Below are 15,772 nucleotides of genomic sequence, written 5' to 3' on the forward strand. Positions count from 1 at the left end.
GCTTGGTTTGGTTCATTGAGCTCTTTTATAAAGGATTTTATGAATCCCTATGAAAAAAATGAAAGGGAAAAATATTTACGGGACCAAGACGGCTGAAACAGTGTGCGTAAACATAAAAAAAAAAGTCTAATATTTTATCACCATTGTGCGTCATATTGATTTAGCGATTACACTGAGTATTTGTACTTTTACAAATACATTTGTCACAGAACATTAAAAATGGACTACTAAAGGCAAAACTTTGATTAAAAATAGTGAAAAACAAAACAAAAACAAATTCAAACAAATGGTGACCAGTCACAGCAGCGAAACATTGCATGAACACATTCATATAAATCTAACCTCAAATCTTTGTTGATAAAATGAAGTCAATGGACATGGACTTCCTACATACAGTACAATAATGATTAAGAAAGGGTGACATTTAAGAATAAGACTGAATATTATAGCAAATTTGAAACAACTTTTTTTTATAAACTCGTACAATAACTATAAATAAACTTTCTTAAAGTAAGATCTCCTTGATACAACATAGCCTTGGGATTCTGAAACTCTTTGACTAATATTCATAATTAAATGCAGCAAAAACATTTCTTTATTTGTTGTAAGAACGTGATAATATGGGAGGACAACTTGACTTTATAGAAACTAAATCAGAGAGATTCAAGCACACAACACACATACAGGCACAAAAACACACATTCCTGGACTTGCGTCCTCCTCTCTGAGTGAGTGTTAAGGCAGCGTGTGAGTCAGTTATTACTAGGCTGTTGAGTTTCTGAAGAGACAATTATAAAAGCTGAGAAAGCTACAGCCCTCAAATGATTACAGCGAGAGAGAGAGAGAGAGAGAGAGAGAGAGAGAGAGAGAGAGAGAGGGATGAAAAAAGAAGAATAGAAACGAAAATCCCTGATATAGAGCCAATTCATTTCTTCAAAATGCCTCTGAGAGGTTATTCTAGGGAGTTAAAGTCAGAGGCCAGAGCAATCCCCACAAGACGAAAGAGAGAGAGAGAGAGGGAGCGAGAAAGAGAGATTTGGAGGGGTAAGGATAAAATCAGCTATCCAAATATTCCTTTTTTCCTCCACCAGTTGAACATAAAAACGTATCCATTTGAATGTGAATTCATATCCAGTTTACTGCATTCATTTAAAATAAAGTTATGTTAGTCAATGACTCCCTGATGTCATGCAGCTCCCATGTGTCTCTAATACACTTTAACACTAGGACTTACCTCCACAAATCTTAAATGCTCTCTCTCTCTTTACACACACACACACACACACACACACACACAAACAGAGAACACACAGAGAGTGTATGATCTCCAGTGTTTTGACCCTCTTAATCCCAGCGGTCAGTGTGTCTGATAGAATTCAATTGATCAATCATGTCTGTGAGATGGCACCATTTCAGCAGCTTTATTGCTTTCCACTCTCCTCAAAGACTGTCCACTGACTGCACACACAAACACACACACACATACACAAAAGACTGCTGAAAGCATGCGGCTGTGCTCATATATTGGTAAAAAAGCACCATAAAGTGATCTGGATCGCTTGTGTGCTTATATTTGTGTGCATTGGTGTTAATGCGTGTGAACAAGACAGTTTTTGAAAAAAAGTTAAATATCAGTGAGGTCCAAAAGTCTGAGACCATTAGTGACCATTAGTTCATTTTCTCCCCCTAATTTAATAATAATAATAAAAAAATTATAACAAATAATATTAACAGTATAGAAATTTGAATAAAAAGTTGTTCAAATTGTGCTCTAGCTGGTAAATACTCCACAAGTTTTTGCAAAACCTGATCATCCATGTTTTCCCAGCACAATTATCAAGATGGCGCCGAGTATGGCCGCGTTGTGAGCTCCGACACAACACTGCAGTTTATTGTTTGTTTTGTCTTGGATGGTGTCTGCCTTATTGTATATGATAGACAAATGCTTTTGGACATTGGTTCTGCAATTACACACCGAAACCAGACTTCAAATTTCTCAATGCTGACCCGCTGTTTACAAACACGCCCTTTGTGTGGGCTTCCCAGCTGCGGAAACGCAGAAGGAAAAGGGGAAATGAGCCGGTGTTCTCATCAGAATAAGACATTGCACAAATTGACCCCCGCTACCCAGTATACTACTGGCAAATGTTCAGTCTCTGGACAACAAGCTCTGTGAGCTGAGAGCGTGGATCTCTTTCCAACGAGAGACGAGGTATTGCTGCGTCATCTACCTTATGGAAACCTGGATGTCTGCAGAGATTCCAGACTCGGCCATCAAACCCGTGGGCTTCTCCTCAACAAAGGATGTTGTTTCGACCAAAACAATACAGACCTACCCCAACCAGAAACCATGGGTTAATGGCGATGTTCGCGCGGCACTTAATGCGCGGAACTCCGCTTTTAATTCCGGGAACGTGGAGGAGCATAAACCCTCCGTAACACTATCAGAGCAGCCAAACGCCAGTACAGGCACAAAATTTAAGGAAAGTTCAACACCACTCTAGAAGTATGTGACAGGGAATTAACATCATCACGGACTACATAAAAAACTATGCCGTGAACACTGCCTCTCTCCCAGATAAGTTTAATAAATTTGATGCTCGTATCGAGGAAAAAAACATCGCCCTCGCAGAGAGAGCACTCGCGGCCGACGCTACAGAGGATGGTTCGCTCTCCGTCTCTGTTGCGGATGTAACCCGATCATTCTGACGGGTGAACATCCATAAAGCCGCGGGTCCAGACGGCATTCCGGGCCGCATCATCAGAGTGTGCACGAACCAACTGGCTGGTGTTTTTACGGACATTTTCAAACTGTCCCTCTCCCTGTCTGTAGTCCCAACATGCTTCAAAAAGTCCACCATTGTGCCTGTACAAAAGCAATCAAAAATGACTTGTTTAAATGATTGGCGTCCTGTTGCTCTGACCCCCATCATCAGCAAATGCTTTGAGATGCTAATCAGAGATCACATCTGCTCTGTGCTGCCCACCTCTCTGGACCCATTGCAGTTTGCCTACTGCTACAACCACTCCACTGATGATGCCATTGCATCTACAATACACACCGCTCTCTCCCATCTGGAAAAAAGGAACACATATGTGAAAATGCTGTTTGTAGACTACAGCTCAGCATTCAACACCATAGTGCCCTCCAAGCTTGATGCGAAACTCCGGGCTCTGGGCTTAAACAGCTTGCTGTGCAGCTGGATCCTAGATTTCCTGTCTGGCAGATGTCAGGTGGTTAGAATGGGCAGCAACATCTACTCATCACTGACCCTCAACACTGGAGCCCCGCAGGACTGTGTTCTCAGCCCACTCCTGTATTCCCTATACACACATGACTGTGTGGCAACACATAGCTCCAATGCCATCATTAAGTTATCTGACGATACGACGGTGGTAGGTCTGATCACTGACAATGATGAAACAGAGAACAGGAGGAGGTGCACACTCTGACATGCTGGTGTCAGGAGCACAACATCTCCCTCAACGTCAGTAAGACCAAGGAGATTGTAGTGGACTTCAGGAGGAAAGACAGAGAACACATCACCATTAATAGAGCAACGGTGGAGAGAGTCAGCAGCTTCAAGTTCCTCGTTGTCCACATCACTGAGGAACTCACATGGTCCGTCAACACTGAGGCCATTGTGAAGAAGGCTCTCCAGCGCCTCTTCTTCCTGAGACGGCTAAGGAAGTTTGGAATGAACCACCACATCCTCACACGGTTCTACACTAGCACAGTAGAGAGCATCCTGACTGGCTGCATCACCGCCTGGTACGGCAATAACACCGCCCACAACTGCAAAGACCTGCAAAGGGTGGTGCGAACTGCCAGAAACATCATCGCAGGTGAGCTTCCCTCCCTCCAGGACATCTATAACAGGCGGTGTGTGAAAAAAGCTCGGAGGATCATCAGAGACTCCAGCCACCCGAGTCATGGGCTGCTCTCACTCCTACCATCAGGCAGGCAGTATCGCAGCATCAGGACCCGCACCAGCCAACTACATGACAGTTTCTCCCCCAAGCAATCAGACTTCTGAACACTTGATCTCTCATGATCAATATACACCAGCACTGCACTTTATTAATCTATTATCTCACACTGGACTGTCATAATTATATTCTCCACAACAGAACTACAGCATATATATATAAATTATATATATATATATATATATATATATATATATATATATATATATATATATATATATACACACACTTTTTTATTTTTTTATTGTATGTGCACTCTATATTTTGTGTATTGTTTACTGTACATTGTATATTATTATTATTGTGTTGTGTAAATCTGTTGTTTATTGTAAATTGGTATGTCTCGTCACATTTACATTTACATTTATGCATTTGGCAGACGCTTTTATCCAAAGCGACTTACAGAGCCCTTATTACAGGGCCAATCCCCCTGGAGCAACCTGGAGTTAAGTGCCTTGCTCGAGGACACAATGGTGGTGGCTGTGGGGCTCGAACCAGCATCCTTCTGATTACCAGATTACCAGTTATGTGCTTAGACCACTACATATAATGACTGCTATGTTGCTTGGAACTGAATCAAGACTTTCACCTACTGTTGCACTTGTGTACATGGTAGTGTGACAATAAAGTGATTTTATTTTATTTAAAATGTTCCAATGAGCATCTTGTGTGCTTTAGTGGAAACCTGCACTTTTGTACAAGGAGTCAACATGGCCAAGGTTGCAAATTTGCTTACATTTGAATAGTGGCCTAGAAACTAATACTAATACAAACTAATTTGTGTATATCTGTATTTCCCATTTTAAATAAATAAATAAAAATCCCAGATACCATGTAACAAGACGTTTTCTATTATTCTAGGGGTTCAAATATTGATATACCTCTGGATCACTCATATCAATGCAAGGTTGTGTGGAGAATCAAGATCATGTATTTACACCCATGAAAACATAGCCATAATGTGTCAAAATAATGTTTTTTGTTGTTGTTGTTGTTGTTGTTATTACATAGATGTGTGTATATCTGTGACTGTTTGTGTGTTGCATGCATGTACTGTAAGTGATAGTATTTTACAGTGTCAGCCTCCATGTGTGAAATGCAATTTTTGACAGATCTGAAAGCCCACTCAGCCATATCAGAGCAAAAGTGAGACAGAAGAAAGAGAAGTTGCCAATAAAGCTATTTTCCACCAAATTTAAACAAACACACAATACCAGCATCACAGCAGCATCATGGTTAACCAACCTTACCCATGTTAAGTTTCAAATCTCAAACACACACACACACACACACACACACACACACACACACACATTCTCTCATAGATTTTCAGTGGTCTTAGATATTCAGATGTGTTTCTCTAGCCTTTTGTCTTTCAGCCTCTGAACCTGCTATAGGGAACCACTCTCTGTAACCAGACACAATGCAGCCCAGATGCATTCAGGGTTAACCCCACAATTCACACACACACACGCTCAAACGCATGCGCACACACACATACACACAGAGAAGGAGAACAGAGGAGAGGCATCTTCTCTTCCTCCCTTCAAAAGCAGAGACAATAGCAAAAATGAGATCCCTGTTGTGCACTCTCTCTCTCTCTCTCTCTCTCTCTCTTACCTCTCCCTCTGGCACTCTCTATTTTTCTCTCAGGGATGAGGTTAAAGGTTTTTTGGGAGCAGGGAAAACTGCTCAGTGGCTTATTTTTACAGTTGATCTGTCTGTCTGTCTGTCTGTCTGTGTGTGTGTGTGTGTGTGTGTGTGTGTGTGTGTGTGTGTGTGTGTGTGTGTGTGTTTTTGTGATTTACGAGGACAATTTTGTAAGTTACAAATTAGTAATTACAAGGGTATTATGCTATAAATGTGATTTATGAGGACATTTCTAGTGTCCCCATAATTCAAATCGCATAAAAATCATACTAAACAATGTTTTATTGAAAAAGTAAAAATGCAGAAGGTTTTCTGTGAGGGTTAGGTTTAGGGGTTGTGTTAGGTTTAGAGGATAGAATCTATAGTTTGTACAGTATAAAAATCGTGTGTGTGTGTGTGTGTGTGTGTGTGTGTGTGTGTGTGTGTGTGTGTGTGTGTGTGTGTGTGTGTGTGTGTGTGTGTGTGTGTGTGTGTGTGTGTGTGTGTGTGTGTGTGTGTGTGTGTGTGTGTGTGTGTGTGTGTGTGTGTGTGTGTTCTGTTTTGCCTTGAGTCTCTTTGGTGGGAGCGGTAGTGTAGCGGTTAGCGTGCAGCGCTACGAACCTGGCGACCCGAGTTTGATTCCCGCTCATGGCCAACACCAGTGACGATTATCTGAACCGGTCCCGGGCCTCCCCTAGGTTGACTCAGAGTACCTGGTGCGGTGTGTAAAAACATTGCCACTGGGGAGACAAAGGCAGTTGGGCGTGGTGCCCACCCCCTTGTGTACCGTTCTGGCCTTCATAGGTGCTTGTTAACAGCACTTGCCCCTACAGTCTGTTAAGGCTAAATGGGGGATCTTTGTCTTTGTGTGTCAACCTTGGAATATCAAAGTATCAGAGTCTTTGAAAAGAGGGATACCAACCTTTAAATAATCCCACTGTTATCAACTATCCTCTATCATCCCCCTCTTTCGTTCACAATTCCACCTTATTAAAAATTTTCTTTATCATCCATTCAGAATATTCCGCTGAATAAACAGAGATAAAAACAACTGAAATGAAACTGGACAAGAAGTGAAAAATATTAAACAGCAGAGGAAGTCATATCTGTCCTGATGATTCAAGCCTGATCTAATGAAAATTATGTGACTGTGGCAAACATTTTTGCAAAATGATATTAAATCGTGGTCACATCCATTCATGGTCCATCACACGTATCAGGACGTATTGAATTCAGAAGTTAAATGTTCACTGTGTGGCGCTAAATGCGAGTTACATTTTCTCCCAAACAGATGAGGTTTATAAGGTCAATGCTTTATCGAGTTTTAAATCAACAAAACCTACCTCCCTACCCTTACCCTTAAACCTAAACCTAACCGATAGTGTCATAAAAAGCAAATGTGACATGAAAAACACAATTGGTTTTACTCATGATTTGTGTGAAAGCTAATAAAAGTCTCTGTTGTAGCACCTCTAGGGACACTGCTGCAATACATACAACGAGCCACATAAAAATCATTTTGCAAAAACGTAAGTATAGTAATGTGTTTCAATGAGACCAGGTTGGATGATTCCCACAATAAATACAAACATCATGTCGAAATCTGGAACGACCGAAAAACAGGCTGAATTGAGACCCAGGACTAGTTTATTCTGTTATCTTCAACAGAATAACAACTACAGCTTAGTATTATTTTGAAATTCCAATTCAGGTCATGGATTTCCTTTCTTTTTTGAAGCTGTTACATTAAAGGAAGCTTTTTTATTATTTTATGAGGCAAAGAGAATATTGTTGTGACCCTTTTTGCCCAGTACCACAGGTCTCCTGTCTTTATTCTATTCCTCCTTTCCTCCACTTCTCCCCTGTTACTTTTCTCCTCCATTCAGAGAGAATGGGCAGACACAATGCCTCTGTTCTAGAGGCCCCACAAGTCAAGTTCTCTCTTTCAGATCACTTCCCCTGGGTCAAAGGTCAGCACTGGGCTTTCCCAAACACATATACACACTAAGCCATCCAAACCCTCTGTTAGTTCCCTTCCTGCTTGTGTGCAGCTGAAAATCATAGCGTCCTGCTTCACTAAACACACATTTTCTCTCTTTTTTCTCTCTCTCTCTCTCCCATTTCAAGAGACATAAATTCCTAGTATTACATACACATGATTTAGCAAAGCACACAAAATACCTCTTTATTTAATTTCTAACTCTTCTTCTCTCACACAAATCGCAGTCATTACCACACTCCTTAACATGTGCCTTGTACATCCTAAACATTTACAATCAGTGTACTCGCTGCCAACTATCAATCATGTAACTTTATGCCTTCAGTAAACCCATGAGAGCGCACCTCACTGCGAGCTTATACACGCACATACTGCAAAATATCATAACACTGACCACCCGCAGTTTCACCATGTCAATTAAACACACAAATTCATTTAGTCGCTCCTCCCTCCCTCCTGGATGTGATGTGTTGCATTAATTAAAGTGGCAGACGTCGGACTAATTGGAGCTTGGATGAATATTGATGTGTGGATGTGTATGTGTATGTGTGCGTGTATATGTGTGTGTTAAACTAAGCCATAGCCAGCTTACAAAGTTACACCATGTTTTGTTTTATCTAGATTTTGTATTCATTAATTTTTCCTTGTGAATTTTATTGTATGTTATTATTTAATGGCATCCAAGCGTATATTACCTGTCAAAACATTTATCATATTTATTATTTGTAAAATTACTACATAAAAAATTGTCAGCATTATTGTTGATGTCTGGCATTCTAAAAGGCCTATTGTGTGTGTGGGGGGGTGTATGTGGGTGACATCTGGAGTTCTCTCCTGTACTGCGGGGGTCTGCCAAGCAATGGCTTTTTAATAGACACATGTTATGCAAACACACAAGCATGAACATCCACATGCACACACTGTGCCTCCCCTGGATAGAGATGTTTATCTAAGACGTGCCAGCGGTGTCCAATCCCATTCCTACTCTGATGCATCTGTCAGTATTCAGCAACTTCCATCTGTGCTCTGTGTGTGCATGTGTGTATTTGAGTGTGTACATGTGCATTGATGTGCTGGTATGCATAGGAACGAAAGAAAGAAGAGGTTGAATACAGGATGTAATTGATTTTGAGAGAGAATGTCCATTAGTTTCTAAATGCCTTGAGTGAAATACCTTTAAATTCCCTCTGTGGTGTATGACAGTGTGAACAACAGTTTAAACTAAACATGAATGAAACAATCAAAGCCTAGTCTTTTCCAATTCCCCAAAACAAAGCACACTCACAGACACATAGACATATACACATGGACTTACCTTCATCTCTCTTCCGCTTGCTTGCATCAGCAGGTGAGCTAATTCCTAGAATCCCACTAATAGAGTAAGAGGAGCCAGCTGCGTCACTGGTTACTGCAGACACCTGGGTAACTGCCACTGTAGAGGCTAGAAAGTTACAGAAATGTTTGTCCTAAGCCATACAAGAACATGGTTAAAAAAAAGCAAAAGGGGCCCGCAGGTTGGACAGTTGCTTAAGGCCTCGGAAATCATAACTAGCTTGTTAATAGAAGCCAATATACCACTAGTGAAATCAAAGAAGGAACAGGTGTGATTTTTATGAAAATCTGGCCTAAAAGGAAGGTGTTTTTGAGATGCAGAAGTTCGAAACAGCTTGCCAGCACAAACTTTCAGGAAAACTTAGTACTGACTGTTAAAAATCTTCTTACTACCAACTACTTTAACGGCAACGTTTTCTTCACTCAGTCAAGATCAGTCAACATGGTGACTGGTGGAAACCGATCAACTGTACATCTATACGATCCTTCACATAGTGAAGTGACATTTTTCAAGACCATGAAATATTTTCATCACAAACAAATAAAAAAGGGAAACCAGTGCATATATTGGGGTTCGGTCACTTCTGTCTTAGGTGCTGGTTTTATTTGTGGCTAAATTCTTGCAAAGGTGTCTTGTCTTGTTTTGTTGCCTGTTGCGTGCATTGCATGGAGTTTGTTTTGCAATGTACGCTCAGACTTTGTCAAGTGTGTCAATTGCTTTGTTAGCATTGCCATGCATTCTCTTGTCTTGTCTGTCAGTTGGCATGAGCACACGTTGCCTTATTGTCCTGGCGATATAAACTCGTGCCATCTGGGTGTTTGTGTTTTGTGAGAGCATGTGGCTTTGTTTTGTTTCTGTTTTGCCTTGAGTCTCTCAGTCCTGTGTCATACCCTGCCTCCTTGTTTGCCTATTGTCGGTTCATTTGTCTCATCTGCCCTGCCTGTTAACCTGTTGATTTCTCTCCCTTTTTAGTCTCCTTGTGGGTGCTGTTCTGTGCCAATTCATCTTATTCTCTCATCCTTTTGGTTCCTGATGGTCTTGTGTTCTGCTCATTTTTGCTCCAGCCCATCTGTTTGCTTGCTGCGCTGGACTGTGTTTTTCCCCTAGAGGGTAGTTTGTGTTTGGTTTTGTTTATTTTTGTATTAATAAAAACTCTTTGTTTGCACTATCCGTTTGGGTCCTGCCTCAACAAACTGTGACATTACAAACTGGCACATTTGGACCCAGTAGAGGAGGTATGGGCATTTTTCTTCACCAAGCTCCTGGGCAGAAGTAGCATGTCTCTCGTGGTACCTCCTTGTTTAAGATTTCCTCGAAAGGGCACGGTTTTGGCATCTATGCTGAGGAGTTAGTCCAGGAGCCCCATAGGTGATGTTACGATGAGACCTTTTTCAAACATCTTTTTCTGTCGGGTCTGGGAGAGATATTTTTGGGGCCTTTTTGGTATCTGGTGTACCATGTCTGCCGTCTTACGGAAGTCAAGATCCTGCTGCATAGATAGAACACCAGATCCAACAACTCCTCTCAGTATATGCCCTGTTCATGTCACCGTAGGAGGAGGAAGCTCATGGCTGACTGCCATGAAGCAGAAGAGACTGCTGATGACCGCCAGGGGGTGGAGGAGCCTGCTGCTGACTGCCAAGAGACAGAGGATTCCGCTGCTGACCGCCAGGAGGTGGAGGAGCCAGCTGCTGACCGCCAGGGGGTGGAGGATCCCCAGCTGACCGCCAGGAGACGGCAACTTTGACATTGCGAACTGGTCCATTTGGACCCAGCAGAGGAGGTATGGGCATTTTTCTTCAATGAGCTCTTGGCCAGAAGGAGCGTATCTGTCATGGTACCTACATGGGTAAGATTTCCCAGAAAGGGTGCGGCTTTGGCATCTATGCTGAGGAGTTGGTCCAGAAGCCCCACAGGTGGTGATATGAGGAGACCTTTCTCAAACATCTTTTTCTGTCAGGTCTGGGTGAGATTTCTTTGGCTTTTTTAGGATCTGTTGTACCAGAGCCTGCATCTGACCACCAGGCGGTGACCATTCCCGCAACAGTGCTTCTGGCCTTCTGGAAGAGGAGGAGGAGAAGGGCCCCTGCTCCCCAGTTGCTGCCAATGCTCATGGCCACAGAGGCCCATCCACAGACGTTGCCAGCACTCACGGTCACAGAGGCCATTCCCCTGCGGCTGCAAGTGCTCCCCGGTCATGGAGGCCACCACCCACCCTGACCATTTTCTAGCAGCCTCTGTCTAATTTGTCCGATCCCCAGCATCCACCACTCTTTTGGACCCCCTCTCAGTGGCCGTCGCCCTGCCACACCAATGGCTGCCTTCCTTCTTGACCCCTGTCCAGCTGCAGCCGCTAAGCCTGACCTCTACGCTGCGCCCACCACCGCGGCTGACCCTATCCAGTCAGACTCCTGCCAAGCGGATGCCGAAGCCCGGTCTGCTATCCTTCCTGTCCTTGTCACCCTCCTCTCCCTCGTTCACTTCCTCAAGTCTTTTCCTAGGCCTCCAGACCCTGCTCCCTTCCTCAAATCTCCTCCATGGTCCCTCTTTCAAGTTTCACTCTCTTTCCTCCCTTTTTCTTGGTCTTTCCATTCTTTGTTAGTGCTTGTTCTGTTTGTCTTGTCTGTTCTTTGATGTTTCCATTTTTTGGGATGACAGGAGGCGTCCTTTAGAGTGGGGGTAGTGTCAGGATACTGTCACTTTGTCAGTCTGGGTTTTTGTGGTGACTGGATACTGGCTCTCTTGATCTGTGTCTGTGTGTTGTGTTTTTTGTCTCTGTGATGCTCTGCTGTGTGCTCTTCAGTCTGTTTTGTGTTTCATGTTCAGAGAATGTTGTCTGGATTCTGACTCTCCTGTCTGGTCCAATTTTGGTTCTGGTGTCGGGATCTGGACACTCATGCTTCATGTCTTGTCTTTTATTGGAGTGACTCAATTGCTCTTATGTCATCTTGGCGGCATGCACTTGCGTAGCGCTCATGCTTTTCCAAGTGTGAGAGTGAATGGCATTACCTTATTAGCGTTGCCAAGCATTCTTTTGTCTTTTCTGTCGGTTGAAATGAGCGCATGTTGCCTTATTGTCCTGGCGAAATGCACTCTGGTGTTTGTGTTTTGTGAGAGCATGTGGCTTTGTTTAGTTTCTGTTTTGCCTCACGTCTTTCAGTCCTGCGTCATATCCTGCCTACTTTTTTGCCCATTATCAGTTAATTTGTCTTAGCTGTCCTGACTGTTAACCTGTTGATTTCTCTCCCTTTTTAGTCTCCTCGTGTACGCTGTCCTGTGCCAGTTCATCTTGTTTTCTCATCTAGACGGTTTTGTGTTCTGCTCATCTTTGCTCCACCCTGGCCAGTCTGTGTGCTTGTCGCCCTGGACTGTGTTTTTCCCCTATGGGGTAGTTTATGTTTGTTTTTGTTTTTTGTATTAATAAAACCCTTTGTTTGAACTCTGCTGTTGGTTCCTGTGGGGCGGCTGTGGCTCAGTTGGTAGAGCGGATCGGCCACTATTTGCAGGGTTGGTGGTTCAAATCCTGGCCCACATGACTCCACATGCTGAAGTGTCCTTGGGCAAGACACTGAACCCCAAGTTGCTCCCAATGGCAGGCTAGAACCTTGCATGGCAGCTCTGCCACCACTGGTGTATGAATGTGTGTGTGAATGAGTCACAGAGTAAAGTGCTTTGAATACCGTTAATATTAAAAAGGTGTTATATAAGTGCAGACCATTAACCATTCCTGCCTCAACAAACTGTGACAGTTGCTCGATTAAGTTTCACAACATGTGTTTTCTGGAGTTTTTTGAAAACTTGATTTCTTTTGGTATGACATATTTAAAAAGTTTTATCAGCTGAATAATTCTTCTGAATTTTCATTTAATTCATTACCTGCAGTAACCTACTTCCATTATGTCTATCCATTTTGTGTTCTGGTAGAGCATGGTGCTAACAACACTAAAGTCAGGGGTTTGATACCCAGAGAGTGCACAAACTGATAAAATATAAAGTTTTAACTGTAAGTTGCTCTTGATGAAAACATCTGCCAAATGCATAAATTTCTCCTGATATTGACAATATTGGGATTTATGTGATTCTAGCCCCTGACCAGTTATAGCTCCCAACACATTTGTAATTTGTTGGTGTAAAGTTTGTTTTTGTGTTCCTGTTTTTCCATTCATGTTTCTTGGCCTGGTGTTTTTCCTGCCAAAAACCTTTCACCTCTACCAGCTGTCATTCTATTCTGGCAATATGCTGTCGGCCAAGGATAAGACGCTAACAAGCTAACAGCTTTTCGACATGTCTGACTGTCTGTGAGGTCTTCGTGGTAGGGGGCGAGGCCATAAAGTCTCCTCTCTGTCAACCCCTCATTCTCTCTCTCTCCTCTTTATCTCACTTCCTGTCAGCTGATGTACAGCCTGAGTGACAGTACAGTGGCCCCAAGGGGACACTACAGTGTAGAGATGAGGCTAATCCCACATCCCAACAGACTGTGCTAAAATGGAGAAGATAGAAAAAAGAAAAAGAAATCGCTCTGAGAGAAGATAAACGTCTTTGCTCATCCATCGCTCTCATTTGCTAACCAGGTGGAAAATGTAATGAATGCATATCCCTCCATTTTTTACTCTTGATTTATCAATTCAATTATCTGATTCTCTTATTCTTTCGTGCTGTTTTCACCTCACATCAAGGAATAGAAACCCGAAGCAAACACTTTATATTCAAAATCCCTAAATTTCAATTTTCCGCCTGAGTATGAGAACTATTTATCATCATAATCTGAAGACGGAGAACTGGCGGGCATTATGCGTGTGAAATTAATTTAGATTAAGCAGCAGAGTGCGATTATGAAGATTACTGACAGAGAGTCAAACACAGTCCACAACTTTATTAACTTTTGATGGGAATTTTACTCCTAAAACTGATCTCAGGCCACTTTTGAAAACTCCAGCATTTGGGGCAGCATTTGAGTCTCAGAAACCAGTCAAAGATCAGTGCCAAAGAGTAACATCAAATAAAGTCTCACCAATAGCTGGTGTGTGGTGAGCGTAATGGTGCACAATGGCTGCCATCGTTTTATCCAGATGGATGCTGCACACTGGTGGTGGTTGAGGAGAGTCCACCTATACTATGAAAAGTGTTTTGAGTGTCTAGAAAAGCTATATATAAATGTAACGTTCATCCTCATCATCATGAAATCATAAATGCTTCTCCAACAACAACTTGATTTAATGGAGAGCACATTTTGGAGATTTTTCTCTTAAAGGAATATTCTGGGTTCATTACAAGTTAAGCTCAATCAACAACATTTGTGCATTAATATTGATTATCACAAAAATACATTTTGACTTGGTAAATGGTCTGCACTTATATAGCACTTTTTAACCTTAGCGGTTTCCAAAGCGCTTTACACTGTGACTCATTCACCCATTCACATACACACTCACATATCAATGACGGCAGAATTGCCATGCAAGGTGCAACCTGCTCTACCACCTGAGCCTCAGACTTGCCCCTCCTTTTCTTTAAAAAAGGCAAAAAATTAGGCACTTACAATGGAAGTAAATGGGGCCAATCAGTAAACTAATATAAATAACTTAAAATACTCACTGTTTCAAAAGTATAGCCACAAGACATAAACAATATGTGTGTTAACATGATTTCAGTGTAAAAATAATCTTTTACTAACCTTTTCTGTGTAAGGTTATAGCCAATTTTACATCTTTGTTGCCATGTTGATGTAATGTCAACAAACCCTAAAACCCTAAACTATTGTAAAAATGACGGTTTCAACAGCTTTACAGCTCAAATAATAGTTTTACAAAAGAACTAATGTAAGAGCTTTTATAAAATAAAGTTTCACCTTTCTGCATTTAATCCCACCCAAAATTAGCCCCATTCATTTCCATTGTAAGTGCTTTATGGGAACCTTGATTTATTTATTTTTTTTAATTAAAGGATGGACAAGTTGAATAATGTTTTGTGGTAATCAACATTTTAGGCCACAAATGTTGTCAATTGAGCGCATATCATTTTTGAACCCGGAGCATTCCTTTAAGGACAAAAGAACTTAGTAATCTCATAAGTGTCTCCGAAATTACAAAACAAATCTCAAAATGTCACAAACTGTTCTCAGATTTGCCAAGATACCAAAATCTGCAATCAAAAGTGAAATGTTTCAAAATGAACTCTTTTCATCTAAGGGGCGGTCACACTACACTTTGCGCTCCATCCACTCTCATTCAAATGCATCCTAACGCTGGAGACCGGAAACACAAGCTCATGTGAAGAATTTTCTTATGACATTGCATACCAAAATTCAAACTTGTTGAACTCTGAATGGCAAATCGGGATGATGTGAGGATGTTTGAACAATAGAAGATTGAAACATCACACACTGACCTCTTGGCTCAATTCAAAGGATACATGTTTCAATAATTTTATATAATATTATTTGTTATTTGTGAAATGTCATTTACTAAAACCAGCCTCCCGAGTGACAAAATAACATGGTCTGTTGTGTTGTTCGAACAATTTTTGCATGTTCAAAGCCTAGTGTGACTGCCCTTAAGATCTAATTATCTGAGCTATGCCATCCACATTCATTTACTCTTACTGTATGTCAATGACTGTCTCATTTGTTTCTAGTTTTACTTCTACAAGAAGAAATTTTAGTTCAAACATCTAAGATAACATTTATTTTTTGGGAGTACAATGATACTCCATTAAATCTGCTTAGCTATGAAAGAGCAACCTCTTTGCAATACCAAAAACAAAACAAAAAAAATACACACCATTGTTTCATGCCCCAAGGACAGACATTTTTACACTGTAAT

At 41.6% G+C, this 15,772-nt stretch overlaps 1 protein-coding gene across 3 annotated transcripts in view; it reads right to left on the reverse strand.

Annotated features, from left to right (window-relative positions):
* The window catches only part of LOC127644177 (paired box protein Pax-5-like), an 80,279-nt gene that overhangs the window by 38,401 nt on the left and 26,106 nt on the right, over positions 1-15,772 (reverse strand). For all 3 annotated transcript variants that reach the window (XM_052127236.1, XM_052127233.1, XM_052127235.1), the window contains exon 5: positions 8,934-9,059. In XM_052127236.1, coding sequence (XP_051983196.1) covers positions 8,934-9,059 — 126 coding nt within the window. The remainder of the gene's footprint in view (positions 1-8,933; positions 9,060-15,772) is intronic.

Source organism: Xyrauchen texanus, chromosome 5 (assembly GCF_025860055.1).
Source record: "Xyrauchen texanus isolate HMW12.3.18 chromosome 5, RBS_HiC_50CHRs, whole genome shotgun sequence".
In the NCBI taxonomy this organism is placed as follows: Eukaryota; Metazoa; Chordata; class Actinopteri; order Cypriniformes; family Catostomidae; genus Xyrauchen; species Xyrauchen texanus.